Genomic DNA, 16,907 nt, shown 5'->3' on the forward strand with positions numbered 1-16,907 from the left:
TCCCCTGCAAATACTTGCAAATGTGAGATTTTTGAAAACATGTCCATAAACTGAGCTCATCCTGATTCACTTGTCCCATTGTAAGGTGTGGACAAAGACCTCAGTGTTTATATTCCATTCATAAATCTGCATTTCTTATCTCCTGGATGAGGAAACATCTATATCTGTTTCTCTCACACAACTAAAGTAACACATTCAACACATTTCAGGATCTAAAGCCATATGAGAACTGAGTGTTATAGTACAGCAATTTTGTTTTGATGGGAAACACATTGGAATCTCATCGCTTGTCCATGAATCTTTGAGGGAAGAAAATGCAGTAAAAATAAGGCATCACAAACCTGTCCATGTGCCCCCATTTTCTGCATTCCAATCTCTGTCCTTTCCTTCAGATGCAATTCAGTGAAATCCTCCCATCTTTGAACTTCCACATCACATCTAATGTGGGAAATCCAACCATTATAACCAAAGTATGTGCATTTGATAGCCAATTATCTTTTTAGTTGATTATGGTAATCAGGCTATCCCACTTTGGTTTTTTTTTAGCTATTTCTTTTAAATGCTAAGCATGAGAAACTCAAGAAAAATAAAGTCAAAAATCTTAATTGCCTAGATCTCTGACTTTTGAAATGTGTTATCCACGTATTATGAATCACAACTAAAAGATTGTGTGATATCCTGCCTGTGATGATGGAGAAGGCCAGAGATTTTATTTCAGCTGACAGTCTCATTATGTTGGCTATGATTTGACAATCTATTTTTCTCACAGTATTTTTAAATACATGCCCATCCATTATTCTCTTTTGGGATAAAGCAGGAAACATGTAAGAGGTAGTTAGATGATGAAATTAGAAGCAACCGTGGCATTATTAGTGGGTTTTTTGTTGTTTTTTTAAGGATGAAATGGAGAGAGGGAAGAATGAGATATAATACAATCAGCTACCTAGAAGACATTATATATCTCTCTTTCTCACTAAAATGCAGCAAGGACGAATGTATATATTGTAGAACAAAAGTTGAAAAGATAATTTTCTTCGCTCAGAAACCATGTTCTGTTCTTTTGTCTGCAAGTTTTGAAAACCAGACCTTAAAGATGCACTTTATTTATTCTGCTTCTTAAAATAAGGGAGGCTTGGTTTAGATTAAGGTGGCAACAAACTGCAGGGGTAGTTTTAATCCTTTTTTATATGCTGTCCCTAATACATTTTTGAATCCCCACACCTGGCCTTTACATTTAAACCACCATTACATTTTTAAAAATATTTCCTTTACTATTTTTATAAATAAAGCAATGAATATACCTAATATTCTTTTCTCCTATTTTTTCCACAACAGCAACCTTATTAGGTGGGTTGAGCTGAGAGAGGGGCTGGCCTAAAGTCAACCTGCTGGCTTTCTTGCCTAAGATGGAACTAGAGCTCAGAGTGTCCTGGTTTCTAGCCTAGTGCCTTAACCACTAGACCAGGGGTCCCCAACCCCCGGTCTTTGGACCAGTACTGGACCACAGCATGCCAGCAACCGGTCCGCACAAACAAGGAAAGCCCCATCCACAAGATGCAGGCAGCACACAAAACCATGCCCCTTCCGGTCCACAGAAAAACCTCTCTCCATGGAACCGGTCCCTGGTGCCCAAAAGGTTGGGGGCCTCTGCACTAGACCAAACTGTCCACACGTGCAGGGTAATTGGTTTTTCATTGCTCAGGTTACCTTATCTAGGTTGCAAAAATCAAGAAGATTAACCAAAGAGCTAAACTGGTCTGAATCTCTTTGCTGCCATCTTGTGGTCATCTGGATTTCTGCACACTAGGTATAGAGGCTTGTTTATGCCTCATTCATTGAGTAAAGAATAGAACTAATTTTCAGTTAGGCAGGTGAAACTTCCAAAGTTTCCTGAACTACATCTCCCAACATCTAGCTGTTCCAGCTAGAATTAATCAGGTTAGGAATATTTAGGAATATTGAGACTCCCAAGTGCTTTACCTCCGCTTTAAGCTAGGAAATGATGGTTTGCTGACAGTTAAAAAGAGAAAGAGTTTAAACAATTCCTTCATTGCTCTTTGCTTTCCCTATATCTATTCAAACAGTAAGTGAAGTCACGCTACATGTTTTAACTCACCTTCGGCTGTCCTTTATTGACTGGTAATGTTGGACATTTGCATTGGATCTGCTCCCTTTTCTTTGTAGGACAATACCTGTGTGGAAAGTCTCAGAAAGTGACTGCAGAAGATGTGTGAGGAAGAGGACAGCACGGCACTGGTTTGCGACAATGGCTCTGGCCTATGTAAGGCAGGCTTTGCTGGTGATGATGCTCCCAGGGCTGTCTTCCCATCCATTGTAGGACGTCCAAGGCATCAGGTAAGTGAACAATTCAGTTGCTTAGCAAAGAAATAAAAAGTTTCTCTTGAAATGAAACTATGGAAAACACACTCGACTCCATGACATAGTCCTCATGTGATTTATCTTAAATTAGTGCAGTTGATATAAAGAGGACTTTTCACTCAGATCCTTGAACAGATGTCTTAGAAATCAGTCATTTTTCACAGGAAATTGGCAACCTCTTTTAACTTCTTCTTTGAAAAAGATCATTGTTGCTTTTGATTACAAATAACAAATATATTTTAAGTAGTATGAAGGGAAGTGAAATACACACAAATGGTGGTAAAGACGGGTCTTAGGTTTGCCAGGAAATGAAATATAAAATAACAGCAAATCTGATAAAAGTACATAATTCCCCTTTCTAAACATGTCTCAGATGTTATATTTCAATGTCATTGTTGGCGAATACTCTGAAGCTGTTGAATTTCTTAACAAACTACTTGAGACATGTGTTGGATACACCATCCCTGTCCATCAAATTACCTAGAACTAAGGAGAAATTTCCTAACAGTGAGGACAAGTAACCAGTGGAACAGCTTGCCTTCAGAAATCATGGGTGCTCTATCACTGGAGGTTTTTAAGAAGAGACTGGACAGTCATTTGTCTGAAATGGTATAGGTTCTCCTGCTTGAGCAGGGGGCTGGACTAGAAGACCTCCAAGGTCCCTTCCAGCTCTATTCTATTCTATGGCAAAGTGGAGGATGGCCATTTACTGACCTCCTATTTTGCCACTATTCTGTACATAAAAGGTTCAAAGCTGGAATAACTAAAGGCTCTCCCTTTGGGACTAGCCATGCTACTTTCCACAGTTTGATTTCCATTGGCTCTGAAAAATTCTGTGCTTTTTGATATAAATTCTTAGCTACTCTAAATTTTTCCTTGTTCCCATTCTTCTCTTTCCCTGCTTTTGCCTGCCCTCTGCGCCGGTGAGCTGATTTTTAAGTTTACTGGTTTTTAATAAACCTCAAGCTATATTTTAGCTGAACTAAGTGAAGAGGGCACTTAGTCAGATTTAGATATAGGGATTGATTGGGATTGTGCAGGTTGCAAACTAAAATAGAAATCACACACAATAATAATCCAACAGTAAAGAGGTCTGCTGAATTGAGGCTCAGTGAGATGCAGACTACATATATTGTAGTAATTTTAGTTATTATTGTTTTTATAATGATTCAAAATTACCTTTTTCCCCCCACCAAAAACTGCAATTTCAAATATATTTATTTGGAAATAAATCTAGTTGAGGTACCCAAGCTGACTTCTAAATAAACATGGCTGGGCTGGATCCTGGCAAAAATATGCAAAGTGACCAAACCTTGTTAGATCATAACAGTGTTTTCATTAGATGGCTCTCTGTTTATTTTACTTCAGTGAATTGTTTTTATCATCTTCTTCAGCCAAAAGGGAGTTCCAGAGTAACTTATGTGGCACTTGGTGAGGAGAAGATTGATAACCCTATGCAGGATTGACTATTTTAGTGACATGTTACAGGAGAAATGAAAAGTAGAGAGGAAAGAGGAAAGCAATATCAAATGTTGAGTTTAATTCTAAGTATTTCAAAATAATTTACTGGACACAGTTCAGTGGAGAAACCCTATGCAGCTATTTATTTAACTGGCTCAGTTGAATGGTCCTCTTTTTCTCTATTGTTGCTGTCTAATGACAGTTCAAGGAGGACCCTGACTGGCTGAATGTAAATTGAATTGATTGCTAAAATAGTAGTGAGTAATCCATATTGGATTTCAGATTACAAGGCCCACAAGAATGTAAAGAGCACTTCTAGCTTCTGGTAAATGGAGTGGGACAAGCATTTATCAAGAAAGCTATTATTGAAGATATCTCACATTACATTCGGCTAAATGGATTAGTGCTGTTGTGATCCATGGCAGTGCAACTTCACATTTATTTAATTTAATTGGATTTATATACTGCCCTTTCCCGAAGGACTCAGGGCGGTATATAAATCCAATTAAATTAAATAAATGTGAAGTTGCACTGCCATGGATCATGCTGAGCTTGTGTAGGAACGTTGAAAAAAATATTATGTTCCTATATGCTGTGTTTGGCTATTGTGCTACTGAGGCATGCTTGGTTTTGGTTTGGGTGTTTATGTGCACCTAAACAATTATGTCACTCAAGGAATTACAAGCCATGGCTTAATGTGAGAACTGGATCATAACTACACTCTGGAGAAAAGTGATGCTATGAAATGATGATAACTTTGGTTTGCTTCTAAGCCAGATGGAGTCATGAATCGTTTCCTGTTTTAACTTTTAGGGTGTGATGGTAGGCATGGGACAAAAAGACAGCTATGTAGGAGATGAAGCGCAAAGCAAGAGAGGGATCCTGACACTGAAATACCCCATAGAACATGGCATCATCACAAACTGGGACGATATGGAGAAGGTATTTAAATTGCAATTTTGATAGTGTGTAAGATTTAATATTGTATATCAGAGATGGCTTCGTATTATGTCTTAATTTTTACAATTTTGTTATACAGCATAATGGCAAAATGTTTTGTGTTTTTTTTAAATTTTGGAACCCCATTTATTTATATTTGATGATGGGTTCCTTTTTTCATTTTCTGGAAATTCAAAATGCATTATCTTGTCCTTGTGTTTCTGATTAATTGTCCAAGGTGTGGGGCAGAGTTAGAGATGTTTCCCATAATGCTAATAATTCATTTTGTCATTTATTCCAGATTTGGCATCATTCATTCTATAATGAGCTCCGTGTGGCTCCTGAAGAACATCCAACCTTGCTTACAGAGGCACCTTTGAATCCAAAGGCTAATCGAGAAAAAATGACACAGGTGACTGGTGTATAGCATGCTCCTGTTTTGCTAACTTGTCAGAGTGGTGGTTCCACCCTATATGTCTGTGAAATGTGATCCCTGTTTATATTTTTGAAGAGAAGAATGGAGCCTTCCTTCCTTCCTTCTCTCCTTCCCTCCCTCCCTCCCTCAATATTTACAAAACCCTGTACTCCTCCTGAAATTCTCTTTGAGTTTTCAATTACTTGTTTATGGAGCAGATCAAACAAGAGTTCATTTCTTCCATTCATATTTTTTTATCTTTGCTCAGGCAAGTTAATTTCTCACAAACTAGATTCGGGTGCCATTCAGATGCTATGTTTGGGTCTTAATCAGTATGCATAGTTCGGATGTCATCCTGGCGTCCTTGCTACTTGTGAATAAGCCTTCACATACGGTATATTTTTTTACTGCAATTTTATTGGTCTGCACAATTGTGATCCAGTAAGTCAAAGAATGACCCCCAGCCTCATCAATCAGAGATGGACAATCAATTGGCTCAATGTGACCCACAAAGCTTTTAAGATAATTGGTGGTGTGATTATTCAGCAGAAAATTTAAGAAGGCCTAACACTCCTTTAAAAGTGAAATAGTCAAACAAAAAGAGGGGAAAATCAATGAACTGCCAAACATGTCTGAATGTATTTATTTTTTTATTTTCATCTAATTGTTTACTGTATATTTCCTATTTCTAAACTGCCCATCTCCCTCAGAGATTGAGAATGGCCTTATTGGTATATCTCAGTAATTGTATAGAACTGTGGAATTATGGGAGCTGTAGTTCTATACCTCTAATAAGCATCTATTGTCAGTGACCTACCTATTAAATGCAGTGGCAAAAATATTTTATAACATTGTAAGCCAATGCCTGGTTTAGAAAAATGGCCTACAGATGTTCAAATTAAAATTAGTCAAGGGAGGGATTTATTTATTTTTCTATTATTTTCAGATTATGTTTGAGACATTCAATGTCCCAGCCATGTATGTCGCTATTCAGGCTGTTCTGTCTCTCTATGCCTCTGGACGTACAACAGGTAAGAATGAGAAACTACACTGGATTTTCAGAACATGAATGAGAGTGAGTTGACTTGAAGGCAAACAAAACCTGTTTTGTGTTACCTCAAGGGATTGTGCTCGACTCTGGTGATGGTGTCACCCACAATGTGCCAATCTATGAAGGCTATGCTCTGCCCCATGCTATCATGCGCCTGGACCTGGCTGGCCGTGATCTTACTGACTACCTCATGAAAATCTTGACAGAACGTGGCTACTCATTTGTTACTACTGGTAAGGAAATTCCATATGACCTTCACTGACTTAGAGCTTTATATGCTCCTAGCTTATGTATAAAACACATTACTTTCAAATATTCTCACAAGGAATCCAATTTTCATGTTTTTTGGATGCAAAATTTGGTACATTTTGTCAATATTTCAAAAGAGCAATCTAAAGTAGAGACTTAAGTTCAAACGGACTGTTGTTGACAGAATATAGATTGCTAAACTGGTTCATTGCATAGAATATCTATAGTTGATGCCAAATTCTCTTAGAGGAAAATGTGTTGCCTTTTATAATGTTTTCTTGACAAAGCCATAGCTAGTTTCTTAGAAACCTCAGGAAAAACTCCTACTTAGTTGGAAAAAAAGTAGAGCAGAAATTGGCACCCATCCAGATGCAATAACTTATTTTGTGTAAAGAGCAATTCAAATTATAGTTTGGTAGTGGATGAGAAATTGCATTGCGTTGCTAAGTTTCCATACATCTGAATCATTGTCTGCTACTGTATACTATAGGCTAGAGGTCCCCAACCTTTTGGGCACCAAGGACTGGTTCCATGGAGAGAGGTTTTTTCACGTACTGAAGGGTGCATGGTTTTGTATGCTGCCTGCATCCCATGGATGGGGCTTTGCTTGTTTGTGCAGACTGGTTGGTGGCATGCTGAAGCCCAGTACTGGTCCACGGACCAGGGGTTGGGGACCCCTGCTATAGACAATCCCTGTTGCCTCTTATAGACTCTGAACTAGGGATCCTTGTTTATAGAGGATTGTGATCAATAGTGTCTATCCTAGTAGTTGGATTCCTTTCTTTCCTTGCATTTTTGCATACCAGTTTCAGGGCTTTGGAGAACCTCATAGAGCAGTTTGGTGCTTCAAGGGACTGGAGAAGGAGAAAGAAGAAGGAGAATTCCATCACACAGGATATTGCTCCCATTCTGTGTTTCCATTATACATGTAGCTACTAGCCCTGCAATTAGGAAGTCTTCTTTAGTGCACAGAGTAGAATATGCAATTATATAACCCCCCCACCCCCCAAAAAGCTCAATGAAAATATTGTTCAATTTTAAATTCAAATATTTAAAATTTGATAGGCTTTTTTTAAAAAAATATTGAAATTGAAACACTGTGTAGGAGAAGGAGTGGGAGAACCTAGGGGCAGAGATAAAAGAGGGATCAGCCTAGAATCCCCATGTAGCCACAAGTTCAACCCTCCTTGAATCCTGTGGACCCTTATTTAATTCCAAGCAGGTGCTAACCTTTAGTTGAGAAGATTCCTGTGCATAGGTTGTTTAACAATAAATCAGTTCGATTGGACCTTCACCTATGGACCTGGTCTTTCAGGCCTGATTCTGTGTTTGCAGTATGAAAGCAACCAAATAGTAGCACAATTTTGATTTTTCAAACCACCAGTTTCTGAACTTACGACAAGCCCATCTATAATTATTAATTTTGACAAATTAAAGGAAAATAAAATTAAAAATGTTTGGCAGATTCAGAACATTTGCTGGGTGATACATTTATGATAAAAATGCTGAATGCTGATTTGGTTTACTTAGTTTCAGTCATCACAAATATCAGTTTCAGTCAGCAAATGCCACAAGTCTGCATTTCTCCTTGTATCTGGTGGACCAACAGTTCCATGTAGACATCTCTTCTTCAAATTTCATCCACAGCTGAACGTGAAATTGTCCGTGACATCAAGGAGAAACTCTGTTATGTTGCCTTGGATTTTGAAAACGAGATGGCCACTGCTGCTTCTTCATCGTCCCTAGAGAAAAGCTATGAGCTGCCCGATGGTCAGGTGATTACTATAGGGAATGAGCGTTTCCGCTGCCCAGAGACTCTCTTTCAACCATCTTTCATTGGTAAGTTGAAATATATACATAATGTCATGCTTCGAGTTAGTTTTGATTCCCTGGTGACTGCCTAGACTAGTCCCTGAAGTTTTCTTGCCAAGGTTTTTTGGAAGTGGTTTCTACTACTGAGAGAAAATGGCCCAACATCACCCAGTTGGCTCCTGGGAATAAGGCAGGACCAAAACTCACAATCTTTTTGTTTCTAGCCTCACGTCTCAACCACTACACCATATAGATCTACATAATATCTACATCTATCATCTGTGTCTGTCTGTCCGTCCATCTGTCCGTCCATCCATCCATCCATCCATCCATCCATCCATCCATCCATCATCATCATGCCATGTCATTTTACTGGACTGCCCTTTGACAATTATAAAAAAGCCAAATTCTGGTACTCAGCATTCTTAAATGTATATATCTAGCTGTAGTTTCCATGAAATTTTATTTTTGATTCTGTTTGTTATATTTGTAAAAGGTTATAAATACTTTCAACGTTTGAAGGTGGTAAATCAAAAGATTTAACAGGTTTAATTCGTTATTTAAGAATATTGTAACAAGTGTTCCTTTTGAAATCCACATCAGGCATGGAATCTGCTGGCATTCATGAAACTACCTACAACAGCATCATGAAGTGTGACATAGATATCAGAAAAGACCTTTATGCAAACAATGTCCTATCTGGTGGGACCACCATGTATCCTGGCATTGCAGATCGTATGCAAAAGGAGATCACTGCCCTGGCTCCCAGCACTATGAAAATAAAGGTATTGTTTTATTGATCACTGCATAATTCACAGTGCCAGAGATGGCTTTGTTTACATGATATGTCAGGACTCCTAGAGATGAGCAATCTGCTATGTTTCAGATGTTGGTGACCTGCAGCTCTGAGCATCCTCACTACTAGCCATGCTGAGTAGGATTGCTGAGAATTACAGTTCAGCAATATTTGGGAGTCATTACCGAGTTGAAGGCACACACACACACACACACACACACACACACACACAAATCCTAAACCAATCGTTTTCTTAATTCTGCATCTGAATTAGGAATGTCTAGAGGAAATGAATTTTTTATTTGATTAGATTTGATAATTTAAAATTATATTTACTTTTCTTTGGCTGGTATACTTTCATCTTATTTTGCCTTGGGAAAATTGGATCTTCAGCATGAAATGGACTTTATCTCACAGTAGGCATATGCAGCAACAGGCACTCAAATATAAGACAATGAAAACACTAAAAAAATGCAGTGCAAAGCACTAACATTCCAGCAAAAGGAATCTGAATGAAAACAAGTGTGAAGGAATTACAAACTGAAATAAATTTGGATTTAACTTAATATTTTAAAAATCAAAATTAAGCATCAATGCGATTTTGTTTTTAATCATTTCTTCAGGATAAATTAAATCCTAATCCAAATTCCTTAGCTGAAGATGTTGAAAGTTCCCATAAGGAGATTCATCACATCAGTAATGACTGGATTTTACTTGCCAGTATCATTTTAAAGTACCTATTGTGTTTCTTTATCACAGTAAATCTCATGAAAAAGGTTTCTATTTTCACACAACTTTCATAGAATTGCTTTGCTTTTAAAAATAGAATGCAACCAGAGTAGATCACTTCTGCAAGAATCAAAAGTAACTGAGTATACCGCCCATTTTTCTGTCCAAAATGATTTGTGTAATCTCACCCTCAAATGGGCAACATCATCAAGAATAAACACACTTGCTTGAGTTAGGTACATAACTATATACAGATATGAAGTCTCTGTTACCAGTTGCTTTCTGTGAAAAACGATGTCTGCATAATTTGTAATATCTCAGTTCTAAGTGGTTTAATTAGATCTATTCAATCCTTTTTTCTTCAGATTATTGCTCCACCCGAGCGCAAGTATTCGGTCTGGATTGGAGGATCTATTCTTGCTTCTCTTTCCACCTTCCAACAGATGTGGATCAGCAAACCAGAGTATGATGAAGCTGGCCCATCCATTGTTCACCGCAAATGCTTCTGAGTTGCTTCCCCTTCTGTGAAAAATATTCTTATTAGCCTACCCCAAATTCCTTTCTTTCAATTAGCTGGATTTCCAATAAGATGTATTTGAAGTTTTCAGGGGGCAGAGGAGGAAAGAATTGTAAACATGCTTGTCAGGTGCTTTGAATTTTTATTAATAAACCTCAACGTTTTCATACTCTACTTGGAGTAAATAGTATTCCTTCTCCTCTGGAAGAAGAGTGAGACATGGCAGGTCAACATTACACTAGTCAATATTTGCATTAAAGTTCTACGGATAGTGGAAAAAGTGAACCTTGATGATTAAAGGAAGTTTGTGCTTATTTTAATCATCCACTGGAGAACACACAAAGATAGCAGCTATTTTTACATTTAAGACTTGGATGGATACATTGTAATTTATGCATAAGTAGAATTGTTTGCCATTCCTCTCTAAATCCTCTGGTTATATCTAGTTTTCAGTCCTCCGTGCCCTCTGACTTCTACCTCCTGTTACTCAGAAAAATCAGAATTATTTTAAGATTCTTTCTTCTACAGTGAATTTATAGGGAGGCAACACTGGCTGTTTAATAATGCAGTAGCAGCTGTTTGGAACTGAAGCTGGTTGAATAGAAGGAATTAGTGTTTGTGAGCTCACACATTCATAGTTCACTTTATTATTTGAGCACAGTCTTTCTGTGTGTTTCTCAGAAGAATCTGCTTGCTCCTGTTGGCTATTCTTTCTTTCATATTTCCTATTCTATTTTATAGCTAATGTATTTTTAAACATGCTGTAAACATTCACATGTCCCACTTAGACACCCCTGAATACCTGTAGGGCAGGAAAACAATAATATATACTCCAGGGGGGGGGGAAATAGAGAAAAATTTTGCAAAGGGGTCAAAGGCTGTCATTGTGTCAAGTTCACTTTATTGTCATATTATTCCAATAAAATAACATACCCGGATTGAATGCCACTGTGAGCTTCATTTTGACCGTACAACGAAATAACTTCAAAGTGAGAAAAGGGCAATAAATATCAAATTGTTAAATTCAAAACATACAAATATAAAATGTCAGTAAGTTGGAAAGCACTAGGAAAACCTGGCAGCCTTGTTTTCCTTTGGCCTTATGTTTTACCGAAGGCTTTCTTCTATCTTTATCACCTCAGATCCAGCACAGTTATTTTTATCTCTTTTTCAATGACATGTTTGCAGATCTGCAAAAGGAAACACCAAATTAATCTTAGATTATCTGTCATTAGGCAGCTGCTGCAAAATTAAATAATTTAAATCTGCAACAAATTAAGGGAAATGTGGATTTATTTTACTGGGATATTCATCTAAGGCTGCGATCCAACTGCAACACCTTCTCAAACAATCACACTCTGTTATTCCTTCCTTTGGAGAAGATAAAGATTTCCTTGAGTTAAGGTGGACTCCTAGTGATTTCATTCACACATCTATATAATTTTCTTTATCGGCTTCTGGGATTTTTTTTAATGCAACTTGATAAACTGAAATATCCTGGAAACATTCTATTCAAGGTCTAATGGTATATTTCTTGAGATATTAAAAGCCAACATCATTTAGGTACCACTACTTCCAAGATTTCTGATCAGTGTAAACCTAACCATTTTGCTCATCTGGTTTGGTGGTATCCATGACTTAACAGACCTAGTTCTTCTGATTATCTTTCTCCATAAAAAAATCCTGAGGACGCTGGGGAGTAGGTTTATCATCTGTAAGAAAGGTAATTTACTTTTTTTTTGTAGGCTAATATAAAGAGTTTCATGGGACAAATGGCTATTATCCAATCTTGGTTTCTATGGTAGGAAGAGGAATAATTTCACTTTGAAAATGGATAAGTATCTATTAAATCTATATCTTTATTATATGGAAACGGACAATCCCTCTCCCCACACACACATCCAACAATCTGGGGAATTATGTTAGTTTTTAATACAGTATATCTCTTTCCAGAAACATTTTTACATTTTAATTCTGAACAAATGATTTTAACATTTATCTAAAAAATTTAGAGAGCATCCATCTCACTCAGAGTGACATTGAGTGGTATATCTTTAACTTTTACAGAAATGTGGAATATGAACAAGACATGAATAGTAAAGAAAAGGCTCTCAGACTATCTTGTTAACTCTGAATTCTACAGTGCAAAATATCTGGAAGGTGATGGGTTGGGAATTGCAGCTATAGAAAATTAGTATGTCCCACTTTAATGTCCACATCCTGTATCTGGCCCTCTGGAAGGGTCTTTCAACCCATTTATGAGGTAATATTTGCCTTTTAACAGTTTTGCAGAATTTCTAAACTCTTCCCTGCAGGAATGTTTCACTTTGCCTCAGTTTGCAATTTCCCCTTTCTACTCAAATGATCAAATATATTAATGTAAGAAATGAACAACCTTCAACACATATCTAAATATTGTTGGACTAATCTCAGCCCTGCTGCCATTCTTTTCAATCTTCCTGCCAAAATATAAGTCTGATATTTCTCCAAGCTGTCTGACGATATGAATTGGACCGACTGGATGCACTAGATTGGAGAAGACAGATTTTAACTTACATTACATTCGTATTCCTGCATATTTGAATACTGGTGCAGTGAAACTACAGAATGTTAAAAATTAACGTGCTATCCTTACATTAAATAGCCTAGGATCCTTGGTATGAGGGTGAAAGCCCTTCTTCTTACAAGCAGAAACTTCCAACATGCCAGCATTAGTAAGTCTGAAGATTCCCATCCTAGAAAACAAAAGAAATATTACATCTAAGAAAGCAGAATACAAGAGCTTCACAGAATCTACCTGCAAACTGAACTTGCAACTGGCTGCTAATGGAGACAAAACATACAGTACTGAGAGAAGTCATTTATTCAACAATACAAGTCACTTTTTGAAAATTACATTAATAAAGAATCACCTTGTTGATAAAACTGTTCCTACAATATTATGTCAGCCAAGTTATCAACTTTAGAATGAGCATGGCTGCAGCCATTTTTTTCTTTCTCATTTCCAGTTGACACATAGCATGGAGGGAGGGGGGGGGTTGCCAGGTGTTGCGCTAGACAAAACAGACTTTTTGTCTTGGACTTTCTCTCATGGGAACCAAGGTCACCGGCTGCTCCCGAGATTGGGTGTTTCATGAAAAGCCCACCAACAAGCTATATGGGGAAACATAGTTGCCTTAGGGCTGGGATTTCTTAACTTTGTATTGGGGAATTATTATGTGTCTCTTCAGACATGGTTTCACTTTTGAAGTGCTGATAATTTGTATCAATAAACATGTTCTTTGAGGAATTCGCAAGCCTTGGAGTTCTGCTTTGTCTCTGTCTGTTGGAAACCTGACATTAAACCAAGTTTAAACCCTGACACAAGCACTGCCTAATGCTCAGAATAGGATTCCTTCTTATGCTGAGAGGCTGCCTTGCAAAGATCATCTTTTTCTGAATTCAGAAGGTCATTTCTACAGCACTATCGCATCACACTTGATTTAAATCATCTCTGAAATATTGGGCCAGAGGTCTACAGGATTTTAATTGCTTCCGTAAAAATGTTAAAATGACAGGTAAAATCCCTACTTTTGAAAAATCCACAACTCAAAAACCAGCCAAAATAATTATAATTACACAAATTTTAGTTTAATTAATCAAGGCTGAACATGAAAAAGGTAAATCCTTGGGATTTTTAATGTAAAGGATGTTGATAAATACAAAAAATACTAGAGAAGATCAGAAACATAAAAGAGTCACTACCATTTAATGAAACATTTCTGGACTATAACAACACAGGTTGGAGCACAGAGCAGAATTCCTAGAGGGGTCCATGGAAGAGAGGAAAGACTTCTATTAAACCTCTATGTCTATGCAACTACTACTACTTTTTTTTTTGAAAGACTAAAAATGTGAGATAAGTAATTTGAGAACCTGAGGGTCAAAAATAAAACTCTGTTGAGATTTAACAAAACAGAGAGCAGCATGGGAAGGGCATAGAAGTAACAAAGAAAGAACATTCAGGAATTAAATATGATTCTAAAAAAATATACCGCATCTGTAAAGATTGAAACTCATACAATAAGTATTTTGACATATTTTTTCTCCCTCACCTTCTTGAATATTTTACAGGTGACATAGCATATAACACAATAAACCAATTATCTAAATGTAGTTATCCGAGGATGGAAAAAGAAGCTCAGACTCACTCATTATGTTTTGGTGAACAAACAATTGCAATGGCCTCTGGCAGCATCAGCTGATAAGAACAATGTGTATGAAGATCAACGCTGGATAAGAATGCAGTCTGGGTTGGATGGGACTGCAGAGAAAGGCAACATTTTATATAGCATGTGACTTTTTGTTCTATTTTACAAATACAAAAGTCAGAATTAGCTCCACCCACCTTTTACTAAATAATAAAGAAATTTTATTTATTTCATCATCTTTGTCGCAGGTTCTTTTAAGTATACCCAAGTCAGTGCGATCCAAAATACAAGATAGCTAACACAACACTAGTGGAGGAAGTCCACTCCAAAACACATGCAGGCTAGTACTCCTTGCTCTCTACTCTTCCCCATTGCTACTTCACCTTCTCTGACTGCTCCTCCAACTATTATTCCTTGTAAGTCTTACTGCTTGAGGACATTATCTCTTTCTATCAGCTTCAGGCTGGTTTACAAACACACACCTACCTCCTTTTCTTTCTCTCTCTCTCTCTCTCTCTCCCATTCAGAAACACCACCACACCCAGGTGTCTCTCTGCTCAACTTTTATAGCCAGCAATTGCTGTGCTGTCTACCAAGAGGTCTTAAAGAGACAGTAGTCACAGGTTGTGGCTATTTTGTAGGCATCCTGTCCTCTCATAATATCAAAACAAGACTCTGGGTAGCTATCAAAAGTTTTAAATGACGTACATAAATACATAATTGGCAGATGAGATAAAACCAAAACACTATCAAGTCAACATCTGCATAACACCTCACAGGCTCTGCCACATAGCCCAACCACCATCCATGGTGACATAAACATGTCTTCAAGGCCTTAAGAAAGGCCAATAGAGCTGGGACAATCTAATCTCCATGAGGATGATGTTCCAACAGAAAATGTTTTCTTTAGGACAGCTTTCCAAGTTTATTTATTAAACAAATTTAAACAGCCACCCCACTTGTACACAGTGACTCTAGATGCCATACAATATTATTGTTGTAAGTAATAGAGATGTACCTAAATCAGCAAGTCTCAAAGCCAAGTTCCAAGAACAGTTATCTCACTTTAAAATAACTAGCTGGGATTTAAGGAAAAGGAGAGAGAAAGGCAATCAAATTTGAACTTTTTAAACAGAATATTTAAATAGGCCTTAGGAATATTGTTTCTCTAGCAGTGGAGTGGAAAATCTTTGATCTAGAGCAGGGGTCTTCAAACTTGGTTCCTTTATGACTTGAGGACTTCAACTCCCAGAATTCCTCAGCCAGAAAAGCTGGCTAAGGAATTCTGGGAGTTGAAGTCCAAAGTCATAAAAAGGCCAAGTTTGAAGACCCCTGATCTAGAGCACAGGGTCCTCCTAACCTGACCTCCTGTCACTCATCCCACAACTCACCTCTTCTTTCTGGAATGATCTTATTTGGACAACACTTTTCAATATAAAACTTTCTCAAGTCTACTTGGATCAAGGGAGACACTTCCGAGTGAAGAAAGGTTTATGTATTCTCCCAAATCCAATCTATGTCATGTGTTAGAATGTACATATGCATATAAAAAAGCAAACATGTATTTGTGTATGTATGTAAAATGCAAAGAATATGTCTGTGTGAGAGAAAGAAAGCTGATCTGGACTACTAGCAGATGGCATGCAGCTCTGAACATTAACTTAGAGAGAACGCAATCTTATACTGGAATTTCCTCCGGCTGCAAGGAATGTCTACTGTCTATCCCAGCATACTTATCTCTACCTACATGGATCCATCCCAGGGTGAGAAGATCATGTTGGTCTTGAACACCGAATAGCTCTTCCACATTCTCCATGTCACAATAGTCTGGTCCTGCAGACTGTTTTGGTACAATTACATGAGTGATAGTGAATTCATTATGAGTCTGTAAGACACAAGCCCAAGAAAATAGCTTAAGGACTTCAATCCCAAGACCACCAGTGGCAGCAACCAAATGTTTAATCATTTATTTTGCAGGAGCTGTGCTCATTTACACCAATCACTACCAAAGAATCATCAGAACAACAGGCAAAACAGGGAATCTGGAGGTTCCTGTACTAGGGATGTTCTTTGTACTACATACAGAAATGTTCAGAGAGAAAAAGAATCAGTCATTGGACTCCGTAGTTCAGTACGGATTAATACCACAAAGGTTTACCATCCCTAGACCTGGAAATTCCAAGAATAAGTCTTATGGCCTAACATAGAACTTTCTTTCTTACTTATTTACAGTATATAGTTATAACATACTCTAAGTTGCTGAAGTCTCTTAAAGGATATGCATCTATTCTCTTGTAGAGATGGGAGATGTTTTTTTTTTAAATAAACACTATTATTTCCTTATTCTAATTATTTAAATTTCAGTTTCT

At 37.4% G+C, this 16,907-nt stretch overlaps 2 protein-coding genes and 2 long non-coding RNA genes across 8 annotated transcripts in view; 1 reads left to right on the forward strand and 3 right to left on the reverse strand.

Moving 5' to 3' along the window:
* Positions 1 to 2,235, reverse strand: part of LOC310640869 — a 23,232-nt gene extending 20,997 nt beyond the window's left edge. Inside the window, exon 1 of the long non-coding RNA XR_014492612.1 lies at positions 2,117 to 2,235. This is a non-coding gene — a long non-coding RNA (uncharacterized lncRNA). The remainder of the gene's footprint in view (positions 1 to 2,116) is intronic.
* ACTA2 (actin alpha 2, smooth muscle) overlaps positions 1 to 11,036 on the forward strand; it is a 14,425-nt gene extending 3,389 nt beyond the window's left edge. For both annotated transcript variants that reach the window (XM_083363410.1, XM_083363411.1), the window contains exons 2-9: positions 2,185 to 2,355; positions 4,654 to 4,782; positions 5,081 to 5,191; positions 6,141 to 6,225; positions 6,317 to 6,478; positions 8,142 to 8,333; positions 8,910 to 9,091; positions 10,197 to 11,036. In XM_083363410.1, the coding sequence (XP_083219536.1) occupies positions 2,227 to 2,355; positions 4,654 to 4,782; positions 5,081 to 5,191; positions 6,141 to 6,225; positions 6,317 to 6,478; positions 8,142 to 8,333; positions 8,910 to 9,091; positions 10,197 to 10,340 (1,134 nt within the window). In that variant the 5' untranslated portion in view covers positions 2,185 to 2,226 and the 3' untranslated portion in view covers positions 10,341 to 11,036. The remainder of the gene's footprint in view (positions 1 to 2,184; positions 2,356 to 4,653; positions 4,783 to 5,080; positions 5,192 to 6,140; positions 6,226 to 6,316; positions 6,479 to 8,141; positions 8,334 to 8,909; positions 9,092 to 10,196) is intronic.
* On the reverse strand, positions 2,266 to 10,209 carry LOC310640870. Its single transcript, XR_014492613.1, has 3 exons — positions 10,104 to 10,209; positions 7,298 to 7,348; positions 2,266 to 2,375 (listed from the first exon to the last, which is right to left on the reverse strand). It is a non-coding gene; the product is annotated as an uncharacterized lncRNA (long non-coding RNA).
* A 196-nt stretch (positions 11,037 to 11,232) lies between the features above and the next one.
* The window catches only part of STAMBPL1 (STAM binding protein like 1), a 35,519-nt gene continuing 29,844 nt past the window's right edge, over positions 11,233 to 16,907 (reverse strand). For 3 of the 4 annotated variants that reach the window (XM_083363409.1, XM_083363407.1, XM_083363408.1), the window contains exons 8-11: positions 16,286 to 16,423; positions 14,539 to 14,651; positions 12,984 to 13,083; positions 11,233 to 11,538 (exon numbers count right to left, since the gene is read on the reverse strand). In XM_083363409.1, coding sequence (XP_083219535.1) covers positions 11,482 to 11,538; positions 12,984 to 13,083; positions 14,539 to 14,651; positions 16,286 to 16,423 — 408 coding nt within the window. In that variant the 3' untranslated portion in view covers positions 11,233 to 11,481. Of the gene's footprint in view, positions 11,539 to 12,983; positions 13,084 to 14,538; positions 14,652 to 15,556; positions 15,618 to 16,285; positions 16,424 to 16,907 lie in introns of those variants that run through there. The other variant, XR_014492611.1, reaches the window with a different exon arrangement.

The sequence above is a fragment of the Vipera ursinii genome (assembly GCF_947247035.1).
Source record: "Vipera ursinii genome assembly, chromosome: 5".
Lineage (NCBI taxonomy): Eukaryota > Metazoa > Chordata > Lepidosauria > Squamata > Viperidae > Vipera > Vipera ursinii.